This window comes from Colletotrichum spaethianum (assembly GCF_022836535.1).
Source record: "Colletotrichum spaethianum MAFF 239500 DNA, contig48, whole genome shotgun sequence".
NCBI classification, from domain to species: Eukaryota; Fungi; Ascomycota; class Sordariomycetes; order Glomerellales; family Glomerellaceae; genus Colletotrichum; species Colletotrichum spaethianum.
The window spans coordinates 237,527-261,091 of record NW_026054818.1 but is presented as its reverse complement, the minus strand read 5'-3'; the positions used below and the strand labels follow the sequence as shown (position 1 = coordinate 261,091).

The 23,565-nt window shown below is 52.5% G+C and overlaps 5 protein-coding genes and 1 non-coding gene across 6 annotated transcripts; 2 read left to right on the top strand and 4 right to left on the bottom strand.

Moving 5' to 3' along the window:
- Window positions 1–68: 68 nt before the first annotated feature.
- ColSpa_tRNA_304 lies at window positions 69–141 on the bottom strand. Its single transcript has one exon. It is a non-coding gene; the product is annotated as a tRNA-Lys (tRNA).
- An 882-nt stretch (window positions 142–1,023) lies between these two features.
- ColSpa_11617 (uncharacterized protein) lies at window positions 1,024–4,096 on the bottom strand (the record flags this gene model as incomplete). Its single annotated transcript, XM_049277829.1, has 4 exons — window positions 1,024–1,776; window positions 1,837–2,476; window positions 2,528–2,619; window positions 2,861–4,096. The coding sequence occupies 4 exons, from the start codon at window positions 4,094–4,096 to the stop codon at window positions 1,024–1,026; spliced, it is 2,721 nt and encodes a 906-aa protein (XP_049133786.1).
- Window positions 4,097–4,698: 602 nt separating this feature from the next.
- ColSpa_11616 (uncharacterized protein) lies at window positions 4,699–11,347 on the bottom strand (the record flags this gene model as incomplete). The annotated part of the gene is made up of 6 exons (XM_049277828.1): window positions 4,699–5,217; window positions 5,286–7,585; window positions 7,653–7,752; window positions 7,808–8,997; window positions 9,112–10,925; window positions 10,983–11,347. 6 exons carry the CDS (start codon window positions 11,345–11,347, stop codon window positions 4,699–4,701), a joined length of 6,288 nt encoding a protein of 2,095 aa, XP_049133785.1.
- A 2,501-nt stretch (window positions 11,348–13,848) lies between these two features.
- On the bottom strand, window positions 13,849–15,173 carry ColSpa_11615 (carnitine monooxygenase oxygenase subunit; the record flags this gene model as incomplete). The annotated part of the gene is made up of 2 exons (XM_049277827.1): window positions 13,849–14,299; window positions 14,353–15,173. The coding sequence occupies 2 exons, from the start codon at window positions 15,171–15,173 to the stop codon at window positions 13,849–13,851; spliced, it is 1,272 nt and encodes a 423-aa protein (XP_049133784.1).
- Window positions 15,174–16,946: 1,773 nt separating this feature from the next.
- Window positions 16,947–18,372, top strand: ColSpa_11614 (L-pipecolate oxidase; the record flags this gene model as incomplete). The annotated part of the gene is made up of 3 exons (XM_049277826.1): window positions 16,947–17,751; window positions 17,811–18,054; window positions 18,108–18,372. 3 exons carry the CDS (start codon window positions 16,947–16,949, stop codon window positions 18,370–18,372), a joined length of 1,314 nt encoding a protein of 437 aa, XP_049133783.1.
- Window positions 18,373–19,852: 1,480 nt separating this feature from the next.
- Window positions 19,853–21,704, top strand: ColSpa_11613 (uncharacterized protein; the record flags this gene model as incomplete). Its single annotated transcript, XM_049277825.1, has 3 exons — window positions 19,853–20,123; window positions 20,255–21,078; window positions 21,135–21,704. 3 exons carry the CDS (start codon window positions 19,853–19,855, stop codon window positions 21,702–21,704), a joined length of 1,665 nt encoding a protein of 554 aa, XP_049133782.1.
- Between the last annotated feature and the right edge of the window lie 1,861 nt (window positions 21,705–23,565).

The window sequence follows — 23,565 nt, the reverse complement described above, 5'->3', positions numbered from 1 at the left end:
AGAATCGACAAAATTTCCAAAAGATTAAGCACCCTAAGAGTGGCTTTGCCAATCGCGGTGAGGATTTGAGCCTCACGCGGGGGTCGAACCCGCAACCTTGAGATTAAGAGTCTCACGCTCTACCGATTGAGCTAGCAAGGCGGGTCTTGTTTTGTTGAAGGAACTTGCAAAAGCGGAGAATATGAATTCTATTTTCTGGTAAGTCAGCATCCGAGTTCCTGGGCATGTGTCTTTCGTGGAGAACATCAATCCTTAATGAACCATGCGACCTGTATAGTTACCTACACCCAGTTGGATCAGATTTTGCAAACGAAAACATATGTTTCCCCTTGTAGTCAGGCTGCCGTGAGGTTGAAGCGTGAATTGTTGGTCCACCTTATTCGAGTTACCGACCGGTTTGGCAAGTCGTCAAGCCATAGACACTTTGAAACGACAATCGCAAACCACATTGTAACCTGATTGATGCATGCGCAACCAAGTTGATAATTACAGAGACGTTTCAGAGTATTGCAGCCACCAAAGAACAGACGAGGTCGGCACGGGGACTTGTGAACGTGCCAGAAACACAGCTAGTCAAATGCCCCAGTCAACTAACCAAGTGGAGCCAAGCGAAAAGTTGGTGATCACATAAAATAAACATACCGAAGATTCTGAATCCATCGCCCGTCGCTCTGAACCTGCGCAATCCCTCGTCCTCAGAGGATGAACTAATCTCTTACTTGGTGTCCACACGGGCAGTTAAGACCTATTTCCCACGTCATCGCCCGATCAGATTGGGAGTAGCACACCATGTCAGCGTGATTTAAAAGAGATTGACTATTAGAGCAACTGAGCGAATGGGTATCTGACAAAAATGACCAGTCCTGGTCAAGTAAAGCGTTATTACCACAGAAAATTCCATCACACGACATCGGCTTGTGGTCATTGAGAACGGAACAAGATTAAGAGCAAAAATGCCAACTTCCATGCCATTTTTCCACCCCTAAGCCATTCCACCATGACTTCTCACCCGAGTGCCATTCTCTACTCTTCAGAAGAAGTGTCCGAGTCCGAATCGTCATACTCGGAATCGTTGTACCCGATTTCATCCTCATGAGCGTCGCTGTTAGCCTCCTCATTGGCACCCATGTCGTCGACACCATAGTCGACAACCGCATAGTCATCTTCGTTCATCTGATCATCCACTTTGTGGTGAACTGGGGCGAACAAAAGGTTCCGTTTCACCGTCATGGCCTGGCGGAAGAAGGGGTGACTTTCCTGAAGAGGCTTTCCCTGCGCAATGAACCCTATGGGCGTAGACGCAAAGTCTTGGCCTCTACGACGGGCAGCGAGCCACTCCTGTACGAAGGAAAGAGGTCGAGCGGTGAGACCAACGGTAGCCGACTTGACCTCGCTGCTGTTTTGGGTGTCGGCCGAGTCGCTTTCGGAGCCCTCCTCCAAGTATTCCTGCAACGGCAATGACTGATCGATACCAAGGAAGTCACAGAGTTGGTCGTACTCGGACCACTCGAAGTACAACCGACCTGCATAGAGCCCCAATTCGATCTTCAGCCAGGCAGGGGCTCGCCATGCAGGGGTAAGAGTCGGGATGCTGTAATAGTTCAGATCGCTGAAACGGAGCATCTTACGGGTGACGGGTGCCGAGTACACGATCAAGTGCGTAGCGCGGGTGAAGTTAGGGTCTTGCACAATGGACAGGAGAGCCTCGGCCTCTTCGGGTACGATTATCAAGGCGACTTCGGTGACTGGACTCCAAAGCATCCAGTTCACATTGCGCTGTGACAGGACTGTTAGAAACGTACCTAGGTGAGCAAGACCACATGCCTTTTAACTTACCAGGAAATTGTCACTTGTTAAATCAAAGTTCAACTTGACAGTTCGCTCAAACTCCGCAGACACGAAAAGCTTGTTCTGTGATGATCTGTCCGAAACTTTGAATTTCTTGCCTATGGCGGTCCTGGACAACGATTTGATGACCGAGATGAACGTGAGGGCGCCAGCGGGGATTCTGCCGGTCTTGGCGAAGGATTTGATTTCTGGGTGTAGGCCAGGAAACGAAAGCGCAGTATAACAGGACGGCTTCTTGACTTGGCGGACAGTTTCGACTTCGAATGCTATCTCGCGTTCCTGCTCAACCTCCTGCAGGGCAGATGCATGTACCGCCCGGCCGGTATCCTGGAAAGCTTTTCGTCTGGCGTTGAGCTCCTTGACGAAAGATCTGATCTTGTTGTGCGATTCAGCTCGGAAATCGCCTGTGGCTTTGGTCTTGCGCTTCGGCTCATAGAGCTGCTGGAGGCTATGTTGCTCGTCTTGCTTGATAGTGGCGATGAACTTGTCTCGTTGGTGTTTGTCCTTGACGAAGTCTGGGTTGTCAACTGCAGCCTGCATCCGACGGCAAAAGTCGATGCCTTGAGAGTAGTAAAGAGGTTGCAGCTGCTCGATTCCATCGCATGTGTTGTCGAGAAGCCAAGAAATCCTGTACCCTGATCAGCTTTGGTCTCCCCAGACCTTCGTGAAAGCCACTTACACGTCATTTGAGTCGACCATGGCCCCGAATGGCTTCTTTTTGAGGTCGAGAATACTTTGGTATACCTCGGGAGGGGCAAAGAAAGTCACGGACTGTGTCGTGCCAAGCTGTCTCAATCGCATGGCGGCTGTGATCATCCAGTTAGCTTCGAATCTTCAACGTACTCATGGCAGCGGAACTGATACACACCTTGAACAGTGTGGTCTTTGCTTTGGCCCAATCCGAGGGTTAGAGCACCTCGAGCAGATGGAGGAAACTTGAGATCGGTTCCTCTGGTATGAGCCTGTCTCCATGTTAGTACCCTGCAAAATTGACGCTGTGTTTCTGTCTCACCTCGTCCAAGTACACCAAGCATTTGCTGAGCTCGTCCGCGTACGGCGAGCCTAATAGGGGTGTCGTTCTGCCCGACCGTTGAATAATCATTGGCTTATTGCCTTTGTCGAAGAACAAGGCGGCAGGGGCTGTTTGGTCCACTGTCAACCACTGCTTTGCCAGTGTTTCGTTATCCATCTCCAAAATCTGGGCGCCTGCGTCGATAAGAATCTTGATATCGCGACGCTTCAGCTCCTGCAACAGATCTGATTCTGATGCTCTGGTGCCGCGGGGCCCAACTATCTTTTGGCACTCACGAGATCGAGCGTGGAGAAGGTACGTCAGGACTTCAGCATTCGTGTGTGAAAGACCCGAAAGGTCTTCCTGTCTGATTGTCAAGGGCAACATGGTTCGGTTGTCGTTCGTGCCACTGAAACCAGTCGTCAGCGCAGACAAATTGGGGCCACTATCAGTTTTTCCAGGCTCCTTCGTTCCCATTTTTTCGTCGTTTGCGTTGAGGGAGAACAGGGGAATGTCCCATCCATTGGACTGGAGCTTGACCTTGAACTGCTTGGCATGGTGAGGGAAGACGAAGTTGTTCATGAAATAGTCAATGACAACAACGTTGTATCGAAGAGCCCTCCATATCTCGGCAAGCTGTAGACTGTCGTCGACGTTGATCGAGTTCCAGGCTCTGAGGGACTCGGGAAAGTCATCGCTTGTCTGGGTCCATTTGTCGTACTCGGATGAGGGGTCATCAGATTTGAGCAGATGCTCGAGTGATTGGGTGAGCTGAGCAATGCTAACGCCATCATAGTAGAAAGCCAGACAGGTGAACAAGATTGCGACGTCTGGGTGTCCCCATTCCGACTGTTCACTGGGCACGCCTTTTGCGTGATAAGGTACCGCTATAGGGTCTCTGAGAGGATGCAACCCGTACTGGACATTCCATCTCTTCTTCAACGTCATCATTAGAATGCGATTCACCAGCACGCCTCGAAGCAGGTAGATCGTTTGCTTCAGGCTTGGCCGGTCGGGGCAAAGCTTACGAATACGCAGCTGAGTGTCTTCACGGGGTTTCTCGCTGATAAGAAAGTCCTTGACTGCAAGACGTTCAGCGATGTCAAGATTTTGCATGGGAAGAATCCCTCCGAGCCCTCGAAGCACATCCGTGGTAAGACGTCGAACAAGTTCCTCCTCGACATCTGATCGCAGGAAGAACAAGAGGGGAAATCCGCTATTTGAACGTCTTACCATTTCGATTGAGTTGGGAAATGCTTGTGCCAGGCTGTAGCAATGGCGATCCACTAGACGCAAAAGGTCTTGTGCGATTTGCCACCGATGAGGATGTCCATCCACAGTCATCTGAGAACCAGAAGGGTAGATGAGCTGAGTTCGGACAGCCAAAGTGTAGTCGGATTCGTCCAAGATGTCACGGCACCGTGTACGCAGCCAGGACTGAACGTTGATCATGGGTCCCACTTCAGACGTCCGGTTGTCGAGAAGACGTTGTAAGCCGCTCAGCATAAATGAGAGGTTATGCTCTGGCTGGCATACCATGACTCCAGCCTGCTTCATCATCATCAGATGCACTCGGTGGTACGCTCGAATGACATTCTCCTCCGTGGGCGTGCGACGTGAAAATGGAATGTGACGAACTTGTCGATCGAGCAGGCTGCCGAGTCTTGCTTGAAGTAGCTGCGCAGTCTGCAACAAGAGAGCCTTGGGAACGACGACTCGGACTAGGCTCTGACGATTCGCAAGCGAGGCAACTACCATGGGGATGATGCAAGAGGTTTTGCCTGTGTCCAGTTAGCAATAGAGATCACGCCAGCTGTTCGTCCGACTGAACCCGAGTGCTACAGACCTTGTCCCATATTCATCTGGAGAACGGAGTTGGTTCCGGACGCGGGGGAGATGGTAGCAAGCGCCACGTCAACCTGATCGGGCCGAATCATCAGATTTGCTTCAATCTCGAGAAGCAACCAGTCTGGGTGCTCGGATGGGTTCCAGTTGGAGTGCCCCTTGTTCGCCATCTCATCCAGATATCTCCCAGCATCGCCGCGCATGTTGGCGTGATTGAGACGCAGAGCTCGCTGTGTCCTTGTGATGGCGAGTCCGAAGTCTATCAATGTCTCCTGAACAAAGTCGCCAAGCAAAGCCGGTGCCGCTGTCGATCGCAGCTGCTCCAGAAGAGTTACTGTTGTCACCGCTGGCCAAAGCTGCCCTGCCTTGAGCCAACGAACACGCTGTGCTGAAAACTGCTCATCTGGTTGCTCGAGCGCCGCTTGGATGGTTAGGATGCGTCGCTGAATGGATAACAGCGAGGACGAAATCTCCCTGGAGATAAATGCCGGCGATGAGTCGCCAGCAGAACCCTCGGGGACTTCCGGGCAACAAAAGCTTCAAGGCTTTTCTGCAAGTCGTCTGCGTACTTCTGACGTACCAGTGACTTGGTATTTGCAAGGTTCGACACAATCTGCTTTAGCTCAGTGGTAGCGTCGTTCGAGGGAATAAGCGTTGTTTTTGACGACATCCAGCTAGGTGCAAGAACATTCGTGCCCGAACTACGAATGCTCGGAGATGGCAATTGGATTGGTTGATGAATGTGAGGAGGATGTCGGGGCAAGGCCGACGACTGATCAGTCTTGACAGCGGCCGATACCGCCATACTGGGCTGGGATCGCGCCGCTATGCTTTTTTCGACGGCTGGGAAGCTCTTCTTCAACAGGTCTGATCTCAAAGACGGTACTTCCCCGCCACGGAAGCGCTCTTGGAAGGTTTCCTCGGATGGAATGAAGCAAGGAGCCTCGTACCCGACGTCACGATGATGCCTGTTCAGAACGGCCTGAACCGCATCAAGATGTACCGAAAGATCCATGTTTTGGTATAGGCGTTTCCATTCGGGCCGGACGATGTTCAAAGCCCCTTCGATATCGACCAACAGGGACTTGGACAGCCCAACAATGCCTGGCTCGACACAGGGCCATTGTGAAAGCAAGAAGTTGGCCAGAAACTTGCAATCCTTATCAGCTCGTTGATTCCAGGCTGCTTTCTGCTCCCTCATCCGCCGGAGCTGCTTGGCGCTGGCAAACTTTTGGATGCTGTCACCATCGTCTCTTGGTGCAGGCGTCTTAAATTGCTCGATCATGCGCGTCAATTTGTCGAGCTGGGGGACTTGATTGGGCTGAAAAGTGTCATACTGTGGCCAGGGGGGCAGTTCAATCGTTTTCAATTCTTCAATTGTTGCAAACGCAACCAGTGTCTTGATGAGACCCACGTTAGCCTTCGCGCCATATGAAATAGGCGCCAGCAGAAACATAAGGGCAAAGAGACTTTGTCCTTGTCGACAGGACCGAACCAGAGATCCCCAACTCGATACAATCTCAAGGCAGAGGCGGTCGTTGAGTGAGACTTTGTCGAAAACATCCGTGTAGCCCCCAATCAGGTTGCTTTGGGAAAGCAGTTGGGCCAAATTGCTCGTCGTTACCAGTTTCTCTGGCCAAGTCCTTAGAAGATGAACAACCTCGAGAACTTGACAATGCCGGGCGTTCAGCGGTTTCATGCAGTCTCGAGGCGAGTAGACAAGGTCAATAGCCTTTGGGAGTTCCGTGGTATTGTCAAAAGGGCGCTCCCATAGCTGTCGGCGGACCCTGGCTCGATCGTGAAGGTGCCTGTCGCTAGCGAGCGACAACAAGCCGTGATCCCCGTCAAGGAGCGCGAAAGTTTGCAGCTCGGCCGATATGGAGACGATCTGCTCGATAAGGGGCCAGAACCTCTCATGCTGCACACTTTCGGTCAAGCTCTCATCCCAAAGATCTGTCTTCATGACTTTCAGGTTCATGGGGTAGTATACATGCCGTGGAGTGAGCTGGGCGATCTTGAAAAGAATTGCCACAGGACCGGTACGCAGGTGCGACCAGGGCTGACATATTCCGGAGTCGAGCCACTGCAATGCCTCCTCGGTGCCGGTTCGTCCTGTCAGCGGATCCGGGAATATCGACGATGTATATGCATGCAGTTGAGCCTTCATGTAGAGAAGCAGCGGCTCCGGGGCGGACTCGATGCGTCCCAAGTGTTTGTTGATGGAGAATTTTCCGTGTTCGCCGCTAGGAAGTACACGCACAAGCATGGTATCTCGCTCTCGTCTTGCCTCAACGGGTCCAAGAGGGACCAGAATGCTTCTCTGCTGCGGGTCACGGGGATTTCTGAAAACCAACTTGCTCTCAAGACCGTACCATGTCCCGGCATCTTGATCCAAGTCGATTTCGGATCCCAACTGGGGCGATTCAAGAAGTTGACGTGCATTGACGAAAAACATGAGTTGCAATCGTCTGATCTCCACCTGGAGGTGCTTCGCTGCCGGTTGGAACACGAGCAAGTGTCGTCGCATCTCGAAACCGTTGAATATTCTCGCGACGCGGTTGAACAAAGGGCTGTACGTGTCGACAATTCTGTCATTACCAGAATGACCGGGACGAGAGCAGGTTCTCAAATGGACGTGGAGGGTCCAGTTGCGATGACTGATGTTCCAGATATCGGCCGCAGACGAAATGAACACCTTGCCGCTGCGAAGGTCCAACCAGTGAAAGCAGTCGTCGATAAGGGGACCAGGGAGATCGTAAGAGTTCTTGCTGCGGAACACGTCCCTCTGGATTAGCTGCAGCCATTGCTGGCCCTTGGTCGCACGAATAACAATGGAACGAGAATCGTAACCGACATCGATGCGGTAGCCCCGGTGCTTCACTGTCAAAGCTACGTGTTTCAGTCAGCACCAAATCTTCAGCAGTCTTCGTGTTGTTGAATTGCATACTGTAGTCCATGCCCGGCATATCAGAAGGCCGCGTGAGCAGAGCTTGCTCTCCGAAGAGTTCCGTGAGGATAGTAGTGTGCTCGGGCAACTTGGGTAGTCTCTTTGGTTCCATTAGTTACACTTCCTTAGTAGTCAGTCTTTTGACAGTAACTTACTCCAAGAGGACGGTTATCGACGAGAAGTAGGCCAGTACAAGTGTTGTACTGTACCACCTGTATGCGCGCATCCCATCCATCATGTCCGTGTATCTCGCACGTAATCCACTCTGTTTGCTCTGTGCGAAGGGATGAAATCTGCCGTGGACGACCATCTGCTTCAGGCCATACAGTCATGATTGCCTTCCGGAAAACACCGGAAGAACGGATAATGGAGTTTCGGGCCAGGGATGACAACCGGTACGAAAGCTTCATGTCAGAGACGACCGCATGGCGAAGGACCTGAGGAAGTGCGCCAACATCAACCACCAGATTGTCCTGAACAGTGATGCATGACTCAATGTAAATCTGAAGTGCAGTATCATCCAGAACGGTGAATTGACTAGTGTGGATAATGTACGTGCGCTTGCAGAGAATTGCTGCCCAGAGGGCATACTGCTGACATCTCCGGGCGGTTTCATTGTCGCTCGCCTTGAAGGTCTCTGCTCGGAGCATCTCCACCCACCGAACGCAGATTTCGCGAGCTCGAACAATTGCGCCAAAAACCCTCAATGAGATATCTGGGTTCGTAGCCGTGAGCGCGTGGGTCCGCAGAAGAAGAGTAATGACAACGTCCATCAGATATGTTTCTCGCCAGTTCGCTTGGAGGCTTTCCAACCTTGCGCACAATTGCTCGATGATTCGGTCGCAAAAGTTTTGATCCCGGAAAACCCTGTGCATCATGCGTAGAACATCCCCCTTCTCATCCTCCGGTCCGCTTTGAAGCACCAGATGTGACACGAGAAGCATTGTGGCTTCGCTCGAGAAATTCAAGTTTGTCGAGCCAAGTTCAGTAAGCAGCACGATCCAGCGTTGAGCCTTCCCCGTCATGAGGGTTTGCATAGCGAGATATTCGTGGCTGTTGATTCCGGCAGGGCAACTCGACTGACTCGCCACAATCTCGTATGACGAAGGCCCCGGTCCGTCAAGGGCATAAGATCTTGTTCCCAAAAGTTTATTCCAGGGCGAGTTGTTCGGCAATAACATCGCGGTGTGGTGAGCGAAGGAGGGTCGGAACCTGGTGCGCCCTGTCCATGTCGAGGTGCGTTCATCGAAATAACCGAGTTTCAACGCGTTTGGTCTGCAAACTCCCTGTCGTCCTCCATCCCACTCAACCGGGAAGGGCACAGAGGTGTAATGAGTGGTTTGAACTAGCAGAAATGTCAGTATCTCGTTATCTGGGTCGTTTATGCAGGCAAAGAAAGTGGCCCTCGATAGTATAGAATGGAGGACTGGGGGCACAAGGGCAACAAAGAATAACTCACAAGGCTTGGTAGTAGAAGCTAGACCGACTTTCCGTTGACTCTGGCAGAAGAAAGGCTTCAGCTGCAAGTAGTCTCTCAACAGACACCGCGGCTGGATCCCTTGGTCGTTAAAGTGAGTAGCCAAGTATCGGAGCATCCACCAGGTCGTGTCTCGATAAATCGCGAATTCCGTGGGGCACGCTAGCTCGAAGATGACAGATTTCGCGGCAGTCGAATCCAGAGGCAAGGGCTCCTCGAAAATGGAGATGCGCATGTGCTGTGCAGTCCACATCATTGAACAGCGAGTACAGTCGGGGTCGTGTTGTTCTCGTGCATGGAGGCTATACCCATCAGCGATGTATGCGCAGGCACTCGTGTCGATCCGACTGATCAGATCATCGTATTCGCGACTCTTTTTCTTCCACTCCGTCTCCTTGCGGTCGCGCATATCGTTTGCCAGCTCGATGATTTCTTCGTGAAGCGCCTGGAGGGCTGAGGCATCAGTCGATTCACTATAGTATCGTTCGGCAAAGCAGCTGGGTGATGGATCCTCGAAGATGTTGCGGTGATCGGAGGCGGCCCTTGAAACGCGGGCAGATAAGATAGTCTGGAGGGAGCTAAGACGTGCCATGTCTGAGAATTGAGGTAAGAGTAGGACGTCAAGCATCTGGGGATGAAAAACTGGGTGAAACTCCTTCAGCAGAGGAAACAAATCGCAAGCGATTGAATCCATCTTTTGCCAAAGCTCCATGACGGTTAAAAGCATCAAACTCTTTTGTTCCGGGTTGTTCTCGTACATCGGCATAGCCGCATGGACATAATCGAAAATCTGGCGCGAGATCGTTGAGCAGCTTCCTGCCGCCGACGCAACCAGCTCCATCTCCTTATCGATCAACTTGTGGTAATTTTTGGCATATTGGCTGAGGTGGTCTTTGGCAGCCTCGACTGGGCCCTCGTTGGGGAGCTCTCGGTAGCGCTTACTAGTAGGGGCTCTGAACTTCTGGAGTATGTTTTTGATATGGCCATGACTAAGCTTCAAACTGAGGTGAAGATCCTGCGCAGGTGCCCTTCTCGGGAGCACGGGGATTTGTTTAGCCAGCGAGAGTTTGTCCTTGGCCAGCTCGTGCTGGAGAGCGGCTGAGCATCTATCAATGGACTCGTTGAACTTGGGGCCGAGACAACCGAACAGATAATTGTACCGCGAAACGGCCTCCTTGTCTTGGCAGTGGCTTTTGTCTAGGTCGAGTTTGATCAGTCGGCGACAAATCTTCTTCTTGAGGAAGTGAGTTCGTTCCACGCCAATGTGGTGGGCGGGGCTGTCATTGAGGAAAGCGGCCAGGATGACGGTGACGAAGAACTTGTACTCCAAGCGGCCTTGCTCCTGACCCAATGCGAAGACAAGATACCGTTGTATGGCGACACGAAGGACGAGGTAAATCGACAGTCTACGCCAGGGCTTCTTGGCATGGTCCCAGCAGACGTCATCACGCACGCGTTTTCTGAGCAGTTGGGGAGCGATTCTCCGGCCGTTCTCTTCGAGAATGGCCATCAAAAGGGAGGTAATGATGGAAGGATTGCCAGTGTTGCGATACTCGAAGACAGTAGCGCCAGCTTTGAAAGCGTGGGCGGCGAAGTCCTTGACGGTTTCCAAGGACGCCTGTTCGATGAAATTGGCAAGGTTCAGCCGAAAATCCTCATCGGTAAAAGTGGTGTAGGGGACAGCGACGGCAATGCCAGGGAAGTCCCAAACCAGGGCGTTCTTTGCGGCAAGGACGTTCTCATTCTTGGCGGAGGCTTCGAACGCCTCGAATACGACACTGTCCTTGAAGACGGGACTGTTTTACTCGACTGGTCAGTTGAGTTAGTTTGGCACGGAAGATTGAGAAACTGACTCTGGAGCCCTGCGGATGATAAGACCGGCATTCTGGGTCTCGATGTGGAGGATGATGCAGCCTGATGGGCCGAGGAGCTCGAGCTCACGGGCCAGGGTAGCCTTGTCGATCCGGCCACCTTGATACAGGTCCTCGCACGCGACGAGCGTCTGTTGAACGGATTCCCAGGCGCCGCGGTACGTTTTGGCGTTGTCAGGAAGGAGAGACATGATTCGGGTAGCGGCGGCCATCCGTTTGAAGAGGGTTTTCTCGATGAGGTTGGTTTGCTCATCGGTATCTCGTTGCTGGGGGAGCTTCGCGGGCAAAACCAGGTGGTTGTACAGCGCGCCATGAATGGCCGCCGGGGAATCCAGCGACGCATCCATGGCTGCGAGGGAATGTTGAGCTGCGTACCTCGTAGTGGTTTTGCTGGTGTGGTAAACGATCACAAAGGGCGGTTATCTGTGCGTAGAGGATGGAAAGATGATGTGGGGGAGAAGAAGAAGAGAAAAACAAGCCCAAATTGCAAGTCGAATAGGGGAAGATGGGAAAGGGAAGGTGAGGTGCGGGAAAGGGTGAGGAAGGTGCGAAATGTGGAGACTGAAGATGCGGTTGAGGAAGGGACGGCCCGGGAGGCAGGCACACTCAGGTAGGCAGGCAGCCGTGTGGACAAATGAAAAGATGGGAACGATTACCGAATAATCCGAGTGGGATCCTGTTCTTTCGTTTGGAACGATACGGTGAACTAGAAGGAACATGAACGAAGAAGGACGACAAGGACGAGGAAAAGCACAGAAAGAACAGCAATAGTAATATGCACGCCTGATAAAGATGGAAGGCACAAAAACGACCATGAGAGCATCAGTGAGCCATAATTAAAGAAAACCACAGACGGATACATAAGATAGATACAAGCCCGCGTGTTTAGTTGATGAAGATTCTGTTGGTGATGAGCGGTAGTAGAATTACCAGGTAGGTATCTACAATCCCTGGTTTCCGGGACGTGTTTCCGCGACGTGTTTCCGCCTCATCGAGGTCATTTGCCACTGTTTCGGCTTAATCAATACATCTAACTTACTGATAGCACTAGAAAAACATGAGGCATGTCCGGCGCCGGTCAACGAGATGGAACCCGTGGTCCGGAGCAGCATCGGCGAGGTACACGGCGGATGCCATTATGCTGTTACAATTCACGCTGTAGCCGTGATAGATGTACTCACGGCATACACATTCAACGAACGAGAGTGATCCCATGTGCAAATAGCTCAGCTTCTTCCGAGGCCTCCAGCAGAACCCTCATCTTCGGGGGGGGCTGCTGCGGCTGGACCTGACGGCATTTCGATACGGTGGTTTGGCGTCGTCGCGTTGGTTTACGCGAAGTTGCACGGACGTTGCAAACAAGTCCACTACCTACAAGGATGTGCGGCTGATTATGTCATTGAATGTGTGTGTTTCAGGGCGTCAGCCACAATCTTGCCACTATGAACCAGCCACAAGACAGCCGAAACCCAAGATTCTCAGGCGAACGGCCCCGAACAGTCAAACCCACTCAAACTGCCGAAGCCCCTGCCGATGTCGCCGCAATATGAGAATTCAATACTGCTAAGGAGCTTCGGATCTAGGGTGACCGCATACAAACCTCATACCGTTCAATACCAGTCAAAATTCACTGAAAGATAACCACAATCAATCTCTATAGGCTTTCCTGAATGACCCGCGCGGCCCATGCCTGCGTCGCTGTGACTTGCTCTCAGCCTCTGGTTCAATTAATTAGTGCCTAGTATGGCTTTGGAGCATCGACCGGCAAGGTTGGAAATAGATACGCTCTATTCCCGGAGTACACCAAGCACGCCTCTGCAACATCGGACTGGAGCATATTAAAGCGACACTTAGTGCAGCCTGGTGAGTTGAGCGACTGATGCCGCCCATTTAGTCCGTCTCTCGATGCGTCACTTCTGGTATACAACACAAGTATACCGCAATAACCAAACACTAACGCTAGTCCTTACGCCTTTCAGACTTCGCGTAAAGTACTGCGCTGTCGCGGAGCTTCCAGATCATTGATGACTGCGGTATGGCGTGTGCGGGAAAGTGCCTGAAATACTCATCAGCACGCCATCACTTGCGCAACTGCATATATTGGACACGATTATGCTGAACCTTGGTCCTTGAATCTAACGAGTAAGTACCACATAGGATTGTCATAGACTGTAGATTTGTGGTTTCCTCCCGTACTTAGGCTGAAGCGGGACGAGGCCAGCTTGCAAGCTTTGAATATGAATCGCTACATTAACCGGGCTAAAAGTATGAGTTGTTTTAGCTCTTTACCACAAGAACCAGAAGCAACATCGTTTTATTTTAGAAAAGCTTCTTGGGTAGACTGCTTACAAAATACTGTTTACCAAGATGCTTCATTCCTCCTACCCCTCTTAAGGATTTGAACGAATGAGCTGGTCCACATATGAGTTTCACAAGGGTGTAACCAACTAGCCATAAGCATTGTTTCTGTCCGCTCGACTCGTTCAACCCCACTTTCTTATTAGTTCCCCTACTTATGATGCGTAAAAGTTATGTACAACGCATGCACTGTGACGGGAACCCCTTTCTCAACCCTAGACCAGCCAGCCACTCCTACTGATAGGTTTGAGCAACAGGAAAGCAACCCAATACTTGCCTGTGTGACGAAGAATGAAACTTCTTCAAGTTATCTAGGTGAAATTGACTGCATCACTTATCGCTAATCATTTTACCACAGGCCATGATTGACAGGTGCTGTTGAAAGTTTCAATTTGTCCCAATTACCCTGCGATATCAAGAGCTGCTACGAACGCCAAATATAAGATAATCTAATCGCTTCATGAATCATGCCCCGCTCAACACCACATCATCAGAAAGCAATCGCCTCATCAAGGCACATCTTCCTGTCGTCCATCCTGCCCTTACTCCTGCTACAGCACTCTATCGCCGAGCAAAGCTGTGCATCATTCTGGCTCACCGCGGCAGTCTTGGGCACCTGCTGCTGGGCCGGCCAAATCTCGGCACCCGCCTGCTGCTCCTTCTTCCAGTGTTCGGTGATGATCTCGCGCACCGTCTTCTGGAAGAACAGGGGACCCTTCTCCATCTCCGGATGCAGCTCACCGTTAACAAAGATGCCGGCGTTGATGTTCTTCTGGGCGTTGGCGCAGAGATACTTGTCCTCGGACATGATGCGCTTGTACATGTCGCTGATGACGTTGAAGTCGGCATCGCTCGAGTTCTTGTTGCGGTAGACTTCGTAGCGCATCTCCGACTTACCAGGTCCGTTGGGAACGAATCGTTGGATGAAGAAGAAGTGTGGTCTTGTGAGTGTTAGCGGTCATCAAGTGACACGAGCAACGGATGAGACGCTTACGAAACGTTCATGGAGGCATTGGGCCAGAAGTAGGTGGCGGCAACACGGAATCCCTTGGCAATCTGCTCCTCTGTGGGCTGGCCAAAGTGCTGAATGTACGCGTTCTGAGTGTTGACGTAGTAGGAGTTGAGGTCGGCGATGGAGGGGATGTCCGGGTGTGCAGTAGGGCAGTGGTAGCACTCGTTGTAGTTGTCGGCTAGGATCTTCCAGTTCCACTCACCCTCCATTTCCCAGTGGTGGTCGAAAACGTAGTCTTCAAAGTTGTAGTGCTGAAACCTCTCCTGCTCGTCGATGCCCAGGAAGTCATCATTCCAGGCGATCTCGGGCTTCTCCCCGGCATCGAGGTTGACCCAGATGAAGCCATTGCGATCGATGTGGACGTGAATGGGGAAGAGGTTGTTCTGGGACTTGTCGAAGCCGGCGAGATCCTGGTATCCAGGGGCCTTGGCGAGGTTGCCGCTGAGGCCGTAGGACCATCCATGGTATTTGCAGGAGAAAGTGTAGCTGTTGCCCTCTTCTTTGGTGACAACCGGAAAGGCACGGTGGCGGCAGATGTTGTGCATAGCATTGATGTTTCCTTTTCTGTCCTGGACGATGATGAACTGGTAGCCGGCAACGTCATAGCGGACCCAATCGCCTGGGTTGGGGATTCTGGCCTTGTGGGTTGTGAGGAGCCATTTCCTGGAGAAGATGGCACGGCGCTCAAGCTCGTACATCTCCTGAGATGTGTACCAGGATGCAGGGAGAGCTCTGACGGGGGCCTTTTCCTCCTGGGTGGGCGTGGAGCCGCCGAAGCCAAAGTAATTCTTGAACAGTGACATTGCTACTAGTCTGGCAAAGCTGGTGTAAGAGGACTCGCTGATGGGAGACGAGAGAATTGAAATTGGAGCTAGAGCTCGGTAGTGATGATCTGATGAGTGTGGTCTGATTTGTGTTATCTAGAACCTTATGCTCAGAGACGGTGGTCCTTCTATATAGTCATGATAAACCAGGGCGGCCCATCAAGTCCGCTCTTCACCCTCCCGTATCTCTTAGTCTGGAACCCCAGTGTTTGGGCCGGCTCATCAAGTCCGGGCTTCACCCTCCCAGATCTCTTGGTCTGGAAACCCAGTGTTTGGGCCGGCCGGTGCTCGATGTCGCACACCGAATGCCTCTGACAATTCCGGACGCCCAAAGCCATCAGCTGGCTATCGATGCGGTCGCGGTACCGATCACATGACCGGCAGCAGGGCTCGCGGGGCCGATTAGTTTGCCAAACGCCATGGTGTGGGAAATACGGACCGAGCCGCGCTATGATGGGGTCTTTGAGGGTAGTGGAGGCAAGTTTCGTCCATGATGCGCTGCTGATGCAGAGCCCACCCCCGGGAGTCTAGACTTCATGCTTAGGGCGTGGTCCGGCTATCCATCTCTGAAGATCCTGCCCACTGACACACGCACCTTAAGTTGTCCCATCCATGCTTATCACTGCTTCAACCATTCATTGTTCTCAAAAGCTCCCCCGGCCTGTGGGGCGAGCTTCTACCACACATCTGCCGCTGACGACTATCCTTACCGAATCTGGCAACTTTTCACTGAGCATTCTTCATTGGGCGCCCCTAGGCCCCGCATCATGGACGCCCAGGCGGTTTTCTTGCTCCATTGGCACTTGACAGAACACGTTGTTTTCAGCCCGTCCCTCATCTAATATGCTAGCGACGTAATATCTGAATATATAGGGTCTCATTGGCAATGCTAAAGCACTGTGTTCGTCCCATTCGCTGCACGCTGCACAGCTCATAGCGCCTTGGCATCGTGACTCCGTCCATGAGTTGTAGACCGGTCTCCCTCACCAGCCATAAGACAACACAACTGAATACGTTTGTAACAAGCCGGCGATTTCTCAAGTCCGCCGAACACTCTGTGCCCCTTGTAACGGGGGTGCAGCTGCCGACGAGTCAACGACCATGTCACACACACAAATACGCATACACACCAAGGGTCCTTCGTATCTACCATGATGGTGTTGTCCGTATCTGATGTTTATGGTAATGGCTGCTAAGTTGAGAACATTAGGGTAAGGATCAATGCCTTACCTGAGGCGCGCCCAGGGCCTTATCATCATACACCCGGGGGATCCCTGATGAGTGTCTCTCGGTAGGGGGCGATCCATCGCAAACCAACACAACAGGTCAACCAGCTCCCATGATCAGCCTGTAACTCGAGATAAACCTGCATGAAAGCATTTCTATTCCAGCCCACAGCCATCATGATCTGGTGATTACCGAGTCTTGGGATGAAGGACAGGCTGGGCACCCGGATGACCAGCGTTATCACGTGATCGGCATCCGGGAACTCTGCCGATATCGGGACCCCATCAGCTCTTGGAGGCGGGGGCCACCACACGGGTTACCGATAAGTAAACCGTCGTCTGGCATCGTGTAAAGAGACGATACAAGACGTTCGCTGTATAATCTAATATATTGGGCCCCGTCTCTCCGTACCGTCCTGAAGAGGCCCGACCGTCTTGTGATCTCACTTGCCTTGCTGCAAGAACCCCCTTTTGAACAGTTTCCCGCCCTCTCCGCCGATCCATGTCATTCTACTTTTTCAATAAGATGGCCCAAAACAAACCCTCCTATCTTATTGTCGGCGCTGGTGTGTTTGGTGTGTCTACCGCCTATCACCTTATCAAGAAGTACCCCGATGCATCCGTGACCCTTGTCGACAAGGATGCCTTCGACGCCGACGAGCGCGTGGCCGCCTCATGGGACTGGAACAAGGTGGTCCGCGCCGACTACGACGATTTCACATATTGCCAACTAGCCCTGGAAGCCCAAGACATATTCAAAAGTGACCCGCTCTGGAAGCCTTATTTTCACCAGACGGGAGTCTACTGGATCTGCCGCAGCGACTACGCGCAGAATGTCATTGACCACCACAAGAGACTCGGCCGCAAGGACGACATCATTGCCTTGCCAGTTTCAGAGGCCCGCAAGCTTTACAGCGGTCTCTTTGAAGATGCTGATTATTCCGGGGCCAAGGAGGTGCTCATCAACCGCGCGAGTGGTTGGGCGGCTGCTGGAGATTGTTTGCGCGCCGTCACCCGTGAAGCCCTGAGGTTAGGTGTCAAGTACGTGACCGCGGAAACTGCATCTCTCGAGTTTGATCAGCGTGGGAACTGCACGGGCATCAAGACGACAACAGGTGAGACATTAACGGCTGACCACACCATTCTTTCCACGGGGGCGTACACTCCTAAGCTGTTGGAGTTGAGCGCAGCAAAGAGCGGTCTGTCCAACCTCCGTGCTGGCGATCGTATTCTGGCAGCGGGCATCACTACGGGGATGGCAGAGCTTGACGAAGAAGAGTGCAAAAAGTATGCAAACATGCCCGTTGGGTTTCAGGGTTATACAGGACATGGTGCGTTTTCCTGGTCTCCGCAAATGTCGTGCTGAGACGAACCACTCACGATGCACCAGGCAAGCCCTTCATTGGCAGCATCCCGCCGACGAAGGATAGGGAGCTAAAGTGGTGGGGAGCCAAGATCTTCTCCAACACCAAGGAAATTCTGCCTGGCCGCCACGTTTCTGCGCCTCCACCGGCTAAAGACTACAGCCAGTGGAAGGTCTCTCGGCGGCTGAAAGAAGACATCGCCGAGCAGAGGAATCTTTGGTACGGAAGTAAGAGTGCGGACTGGAAGATGACCAAGCACCGCATCTGCTGGTAGGTGATGTCGCCGCGTTTGTGTCCCGAGCCACTCTGCTGACGTTACAAAGGGATGCCTTCACAACCAGTTCAGACTTCATCATCTCACCGCACTCGGCTGCCAAAGGCCTATATATCGCAACTTGCGGCTCCTTCCACGGGTTCAAGTTCTTCCCCGTGCTTGGCAAGTATGTCATTCAGATGCTAGAAGACTCGCTGTCTCCTGAGCTGAAGACGAGGTGGGCTTGGGATCGCGAACGCCCAGATCACTTGCAGAATCCCGAGTATCCCAACTCCGAGCTGAGCGATCTTGTGGATCCGGTGTCAAAGTTGTAGTCTTTCGAGCGACTGGTTTACGTGGCTGCAAGAGTATAGACCAACGGCGCACTTACATAGGAGTGGAGTTTCTTGTTAATCCAAGGTTTATAAGAGGACGCCGTTCCACTCCGCACCGTGTGTACACAAGGTAGGCTGCACGATGATTCATGGCAAGTGGGTAACAGCATGCGCATTACCTGAGTTATAATAGCTCGTTAAGCGAGTACCGGTGACTGGTCAAAGTGCAACGGAACGCTTTCAGTATTGGAACTATCAACGAGCGACTAGAGGGCATCGGTAACGTGAAGGGGACCCTGAGTTGCGTATGCGCACAATTCCGAGACTTCGGGCGGTTCGGCAGTTCGGCATCTTGGTGGTGCATATACATCGACATGATCAATTCCAAGTTCTCTGTACCCAAGCGGCGCGGAAGATTAGGCAGGGCCCGAAACCAAGGGGCAGTTGCAAATCCGTTAGGTTGCAATCGGTTTCCGACAAACTGCATGCGCTGATGGTGGCTGACGATTGACATTGAACTTGTTGGCGGGAAGATGATGTTGAATCGTGATGAGCTGTCGATCTTGCAAGGTTGGCTTACCGAGATCTGAGTGATAACCCACGTGATCCCGGTTATAGTCTTAAATACTCTTATCTCTTCCGATTCCCGTTGTTGGTGCTCCGCTGTCCCTTATCGAAAGGTAGCCTTGCCTAGGGTGGGCTAGTCTGGGAAGAGGGGGATGCATGGTGACGGGGTCCCCTCACTTATCGGATTAGCCCGTATGGTGCGGGGTTCGTGGCAAGGGGTGTTTGTTACTTATGAATAGAAAGTATTTAGCGGAGGCGCGCACTCTTTCTGGGCTTTTCTCAGTGAGTTTTTTGTCTCCCCGGCCTTGAGATCCGTCAATGACATGCCGCCAGAGGAGGGGTCCATCACTTCAGCCAGCTTGAGGGGGAGAAGACGTTCACATCATGCCTGTCTCACTTGCAGGTCTGCGCTCATCCCGAGAGGCTTATGTTTCTTCTGGATGCATGCTGACCGATGCTGTAGGAGGAAAAAGACCCGTTGTCCAGGCGAGAAGCCGGCGTGCTCCAGCTGCGTCCGGCTCTCGCAGTCATGTTCTTATCCCGTCGTGAGGCCATCGCAAAGCGGGAGATCGGTAGGTCCACCACCTACGCCTCAAACTACTGATGGCAGACGCCTTACCACCGATAGGATGAGAGACTGCAAACTTTGGAAGAGAAACTGGATCTCCTCCTCAGTGGAGGGGGCTTGTAATACGGCACCGCACACGAACATGCTACGTTCAGACCATCTGACCGGGTTCTTAGACCGAACCACCACGCTCTTCAAGGACAAACGCAACAGCAGGCCCCGTACGAAGAAATCACCGATGCGTCGGAAAAGTCATACTCAGTAACGCCGCCGTCCCGCAACAATAGGCCGAACTATCCGACCGACAACAGCAACAACTCATCCGTCGTGTTTGATCCGGATGATATGGCCACAGGCATCAACCTCTACTTTAAGTATTGTCATCGGCAGCCGATTTGGTGCTTTGAAAGGGATGAAGTTGGCGACTATAACTCCCTTCCGGAGGAACTCGCCAGCAGCATCCTGGCGCTGACGTCGCGATTTTCTGACAAGCGAGACCACATGCAACTCTACAGCAGCAATGCGAAAACTTTGATCATGCTCCGTATTGCGAACGGCACGGTGGACATCACGACTATCGAGAGCTTGTGTCTTTTGTCTTACGCATCATTTATAGGTGAGTATCGGCTGCAGGACCGGGACATAGTCTCGAAGCTGACCATGTAGATGGCAACGTTCACCTCGGCCAATTTCATCTTGGCCTTTCTCTCCAACTTTGTCGGTCCGCTATGCTAGACATGGAGTCAGTCTACGCCGCCGATGACCCAACAACTGACCGCAAAAAGAGGTTATTCTGGAGTCTGCAAGTGCTGGAGCAATCCTACGGCCGGCAAGATGGGCTTTTGAGCCTCCCAAACGACGTGAGACGGCCCACGCTACCAGCAAGCGGAAATCAGATGGAGCAGGAACCCTCCAAGGCACCACCACTACCGAGGGACGAGCTTGGCACGTCAACACCAAGCGAACCGGGAATCTGGAACACGAGCGTCTGCTTGGGATGGGTTTGGAGCCAGGTCAGAAAGTACGTCTCCGATTGCGCACACAACATTCTGAAGGAACCCTGGCGGCACGACTCCACATACGCCAAGGTGCTCTCGGACTTCATGGAGACGGAGAACAGGATCCCCATGTGCCACCGCTACGACTCGGTCAAGTTTTACGAACGGAAGATGGAAGAGCTGAAGATGAACCGGGACTATTGGGCGCCATGGCTGAAAGAGCAGTTCACGTACCATGCGATACCAACCGTCTTAAACCATCCCTTCCTCTACATTGTTGGAGCCCAACACAACCCAAATTTGGGTATTCCAAACACATTCTGGAGGAGGTCATCGGAGCAGGCACTCCTCCACGCGACCTGGATCGTTCGGATGATAGACATGGTCGTGGACAAACAGGTGCCGCTGGTGGACCCGTTCTTTGGACACGTTGCAGCGATTGCGGCTACTGTGCATCTCTACTACTGCTGCGCCGCGGCGGCGAGACTGAAGCACAAATCCAACACCGATTTTGCCAAGTGCAGGCGGTTTCTAAAAAGCTTCATACCATGTTCTGCAGCCTGCGGTGCGCTGGTGAGTGAACACCATTGCCATGTTCTTGTGAAGACTTGTTGACTGACGCTATTCAGGATCGGAACCTAGACAGGATGACGCGTATCGCCGCAGGGAGCGAAAACATGGACGTCGAAGACTGGATGCCGTCCAAGATCTACCTCAGCGTCCCGCTGATGTGGGAGATCCTGCAGTTCAACTCCACGGCAGACTCGCAGGAGATCCCCAGCGCTGGTCTTCTGGACGCATCCCTCACGCCCGCAGTGCCGCCTGTGGACACGAGTGATAGCTCGACTCTTGAGATCATCGTCGCCACCTCACCGGAGATCACGATCAACATCGCAGACGGAGGCCAAGAGGCGCCGACGTCGTCATACAAGAGGCCGCCGATATCATCGGGGCAGGGCAACTCGACAACCACGACCACAACCACAACAACAGCAGCACCATCGTCATCGAGGGGGGCTGTGTTCGACCCGCCGACTGTCGAACAAATTGATAGTCTGACATTTAACACGACGCCTTGGTTGTATGCGGATCCATCGCAGCTGGTAGGCATCGGGGATATGAGCTACCCGCAGTCAGAACCAGGCAACGCATGGTGGGAAGGTGAGAACTTTAACAATATCATGTTTAATCAACTCTAGCAATGACCACTCTTTCATGCCCTAATTAATCTCCGTTTCTAAGATGGCTTGATGACAAGCATGGACTTGCGTGTGAACAATGCTGGTATGTCTCGAATGCGGGGCCAAGCATCATAACGCAGTCGGGACAGAGTGACGGGGGAGCCCTACTATAATTGCATCACCAGAACAGGAGAGCGCTGCGGTGAGAAACACTGATGCACAGGTCGCTTTCCGGTCGTGGCTCATGATGCTTCGGTCAGAGGCTACCCAATGGCCGATATTAGCCACAGCATGACTTCAAGCTGTTACGGCGACATCGTTGCGCCAAGCAAGAGGCCGCGACAGGATTGATATTAGGTAACATGATTCTTCATCCTTACCTCACTGTAAACCCACATCCATGCACAACAACGCAAGGCGGCTCACGCACTCGGAGCGGCGCTCCTGGTGATTCCCCAAATGCGGTGGATCATGCGGGGAAGAGCAGGGATCAAGCTGCCGTCTTAGACGATTCTGGTGAAGACGGGCAACGGGTGGTGACTGTTGGGGCAGCTGGGGTCGGAGCCCTGTTAGCATTGGCTTCGGAGTGATAGGTCCGATCGAAGTGTTCTAGACTCGGCGGTTTAGTTCAAGTTGGCACATGGTCCAAGGATCCGGTCTCAGAAGAGCGTGCTCGCATCGTGGCAATCAAAGGGTCTGCGGCAATCGGTCGGAGGGGTAAAGGGGGGTTCATCTCCTTGGGCGTCCCCTCAGTGGCCACCCCTTCAAGTCGTCGAACCACCGCAGTTTACCTCTGCCATGCATGCCAAAATCCAGGGTCCTGAGCCAGACCGTTTTGACTCAGTGGTAGAATTCCGAGCCTTACTGTTTCCGTGCGGGTGCATTTGCAAAAGAAACCGTCCTCGCATGGGGTTCTGCTCCGCTGCACATTCCAAGAGCACTGTCACTGCTAGTCACACCTAGATGCAGGATGCAGTGTGAGTGGTGCAGACACACCACCAGTTTTTGTTTCGAACCCCAATCTCTCAATCGCATCTCCAAAGGTTTGGAAAACCACTTCTATACTGTATCCTCGGCGGCGATAACGATAGCCGTTTCCTTTCCTTAAACTATTCATGACTTGCAAGGGGTATGACTCGAGAAAGGCTATGGAGTCGAAGATGCTGGGTCTCAGCTCGAAGCGCCATGCTGCCCATGCACGTTGGAGTTTGGTTTACATGCCAACACACCATCAGGGATGCCAAGTGCATGGAGGCTCCTCCAATACCAGTCTGACAACGGTCATCAATGATAAGCGCTGCTGTTGAGTCACGGCTAAGGGGCTCACAGTCGTTTCCGATGTCCGGGGTCCTACGCTGCAAACCGCGGTGCCTAGCACATCCCCGTGTTGGGATGCCGCTATGTAGGTTTACTGTTTGGTTGTGTCGTGCTTGGGCCCGTCGGTGTGGACCGTCATTAACCTGCACATCGCAGGTCTTTCAGCAAAGTCAAACAAGCTATGAGCTGCTGCGATTCGGGCAGCAGTGTGTCGCAGTAGCACCACCCTAAGCCAAACGAGCCTAAGCGAAGACACACTGAGCCGTTGATCCGTCATGCCAAAGTTGATCCCATGTCATGACACGGGCCACTGTTCTTTATGCAAACTCAATCTCAGAGATAAGTGCATCAACGTGCTTTGCTACATACAGTGTTTATCGCGAGAAGAAAGAAGGGCGGATGGGCACAAATGATTGCTGTCCAATATCCGTCGACGAGGATCTACTTGATGCCCAATGGCAGGAAGAAACGTCAAGCACTCCGTCCGGATCCGTTGACGTTATCTCCATTGTGATGATCATGTAGGGCGTCAGGCAGATCGCGATGACATTGATAAGACCCA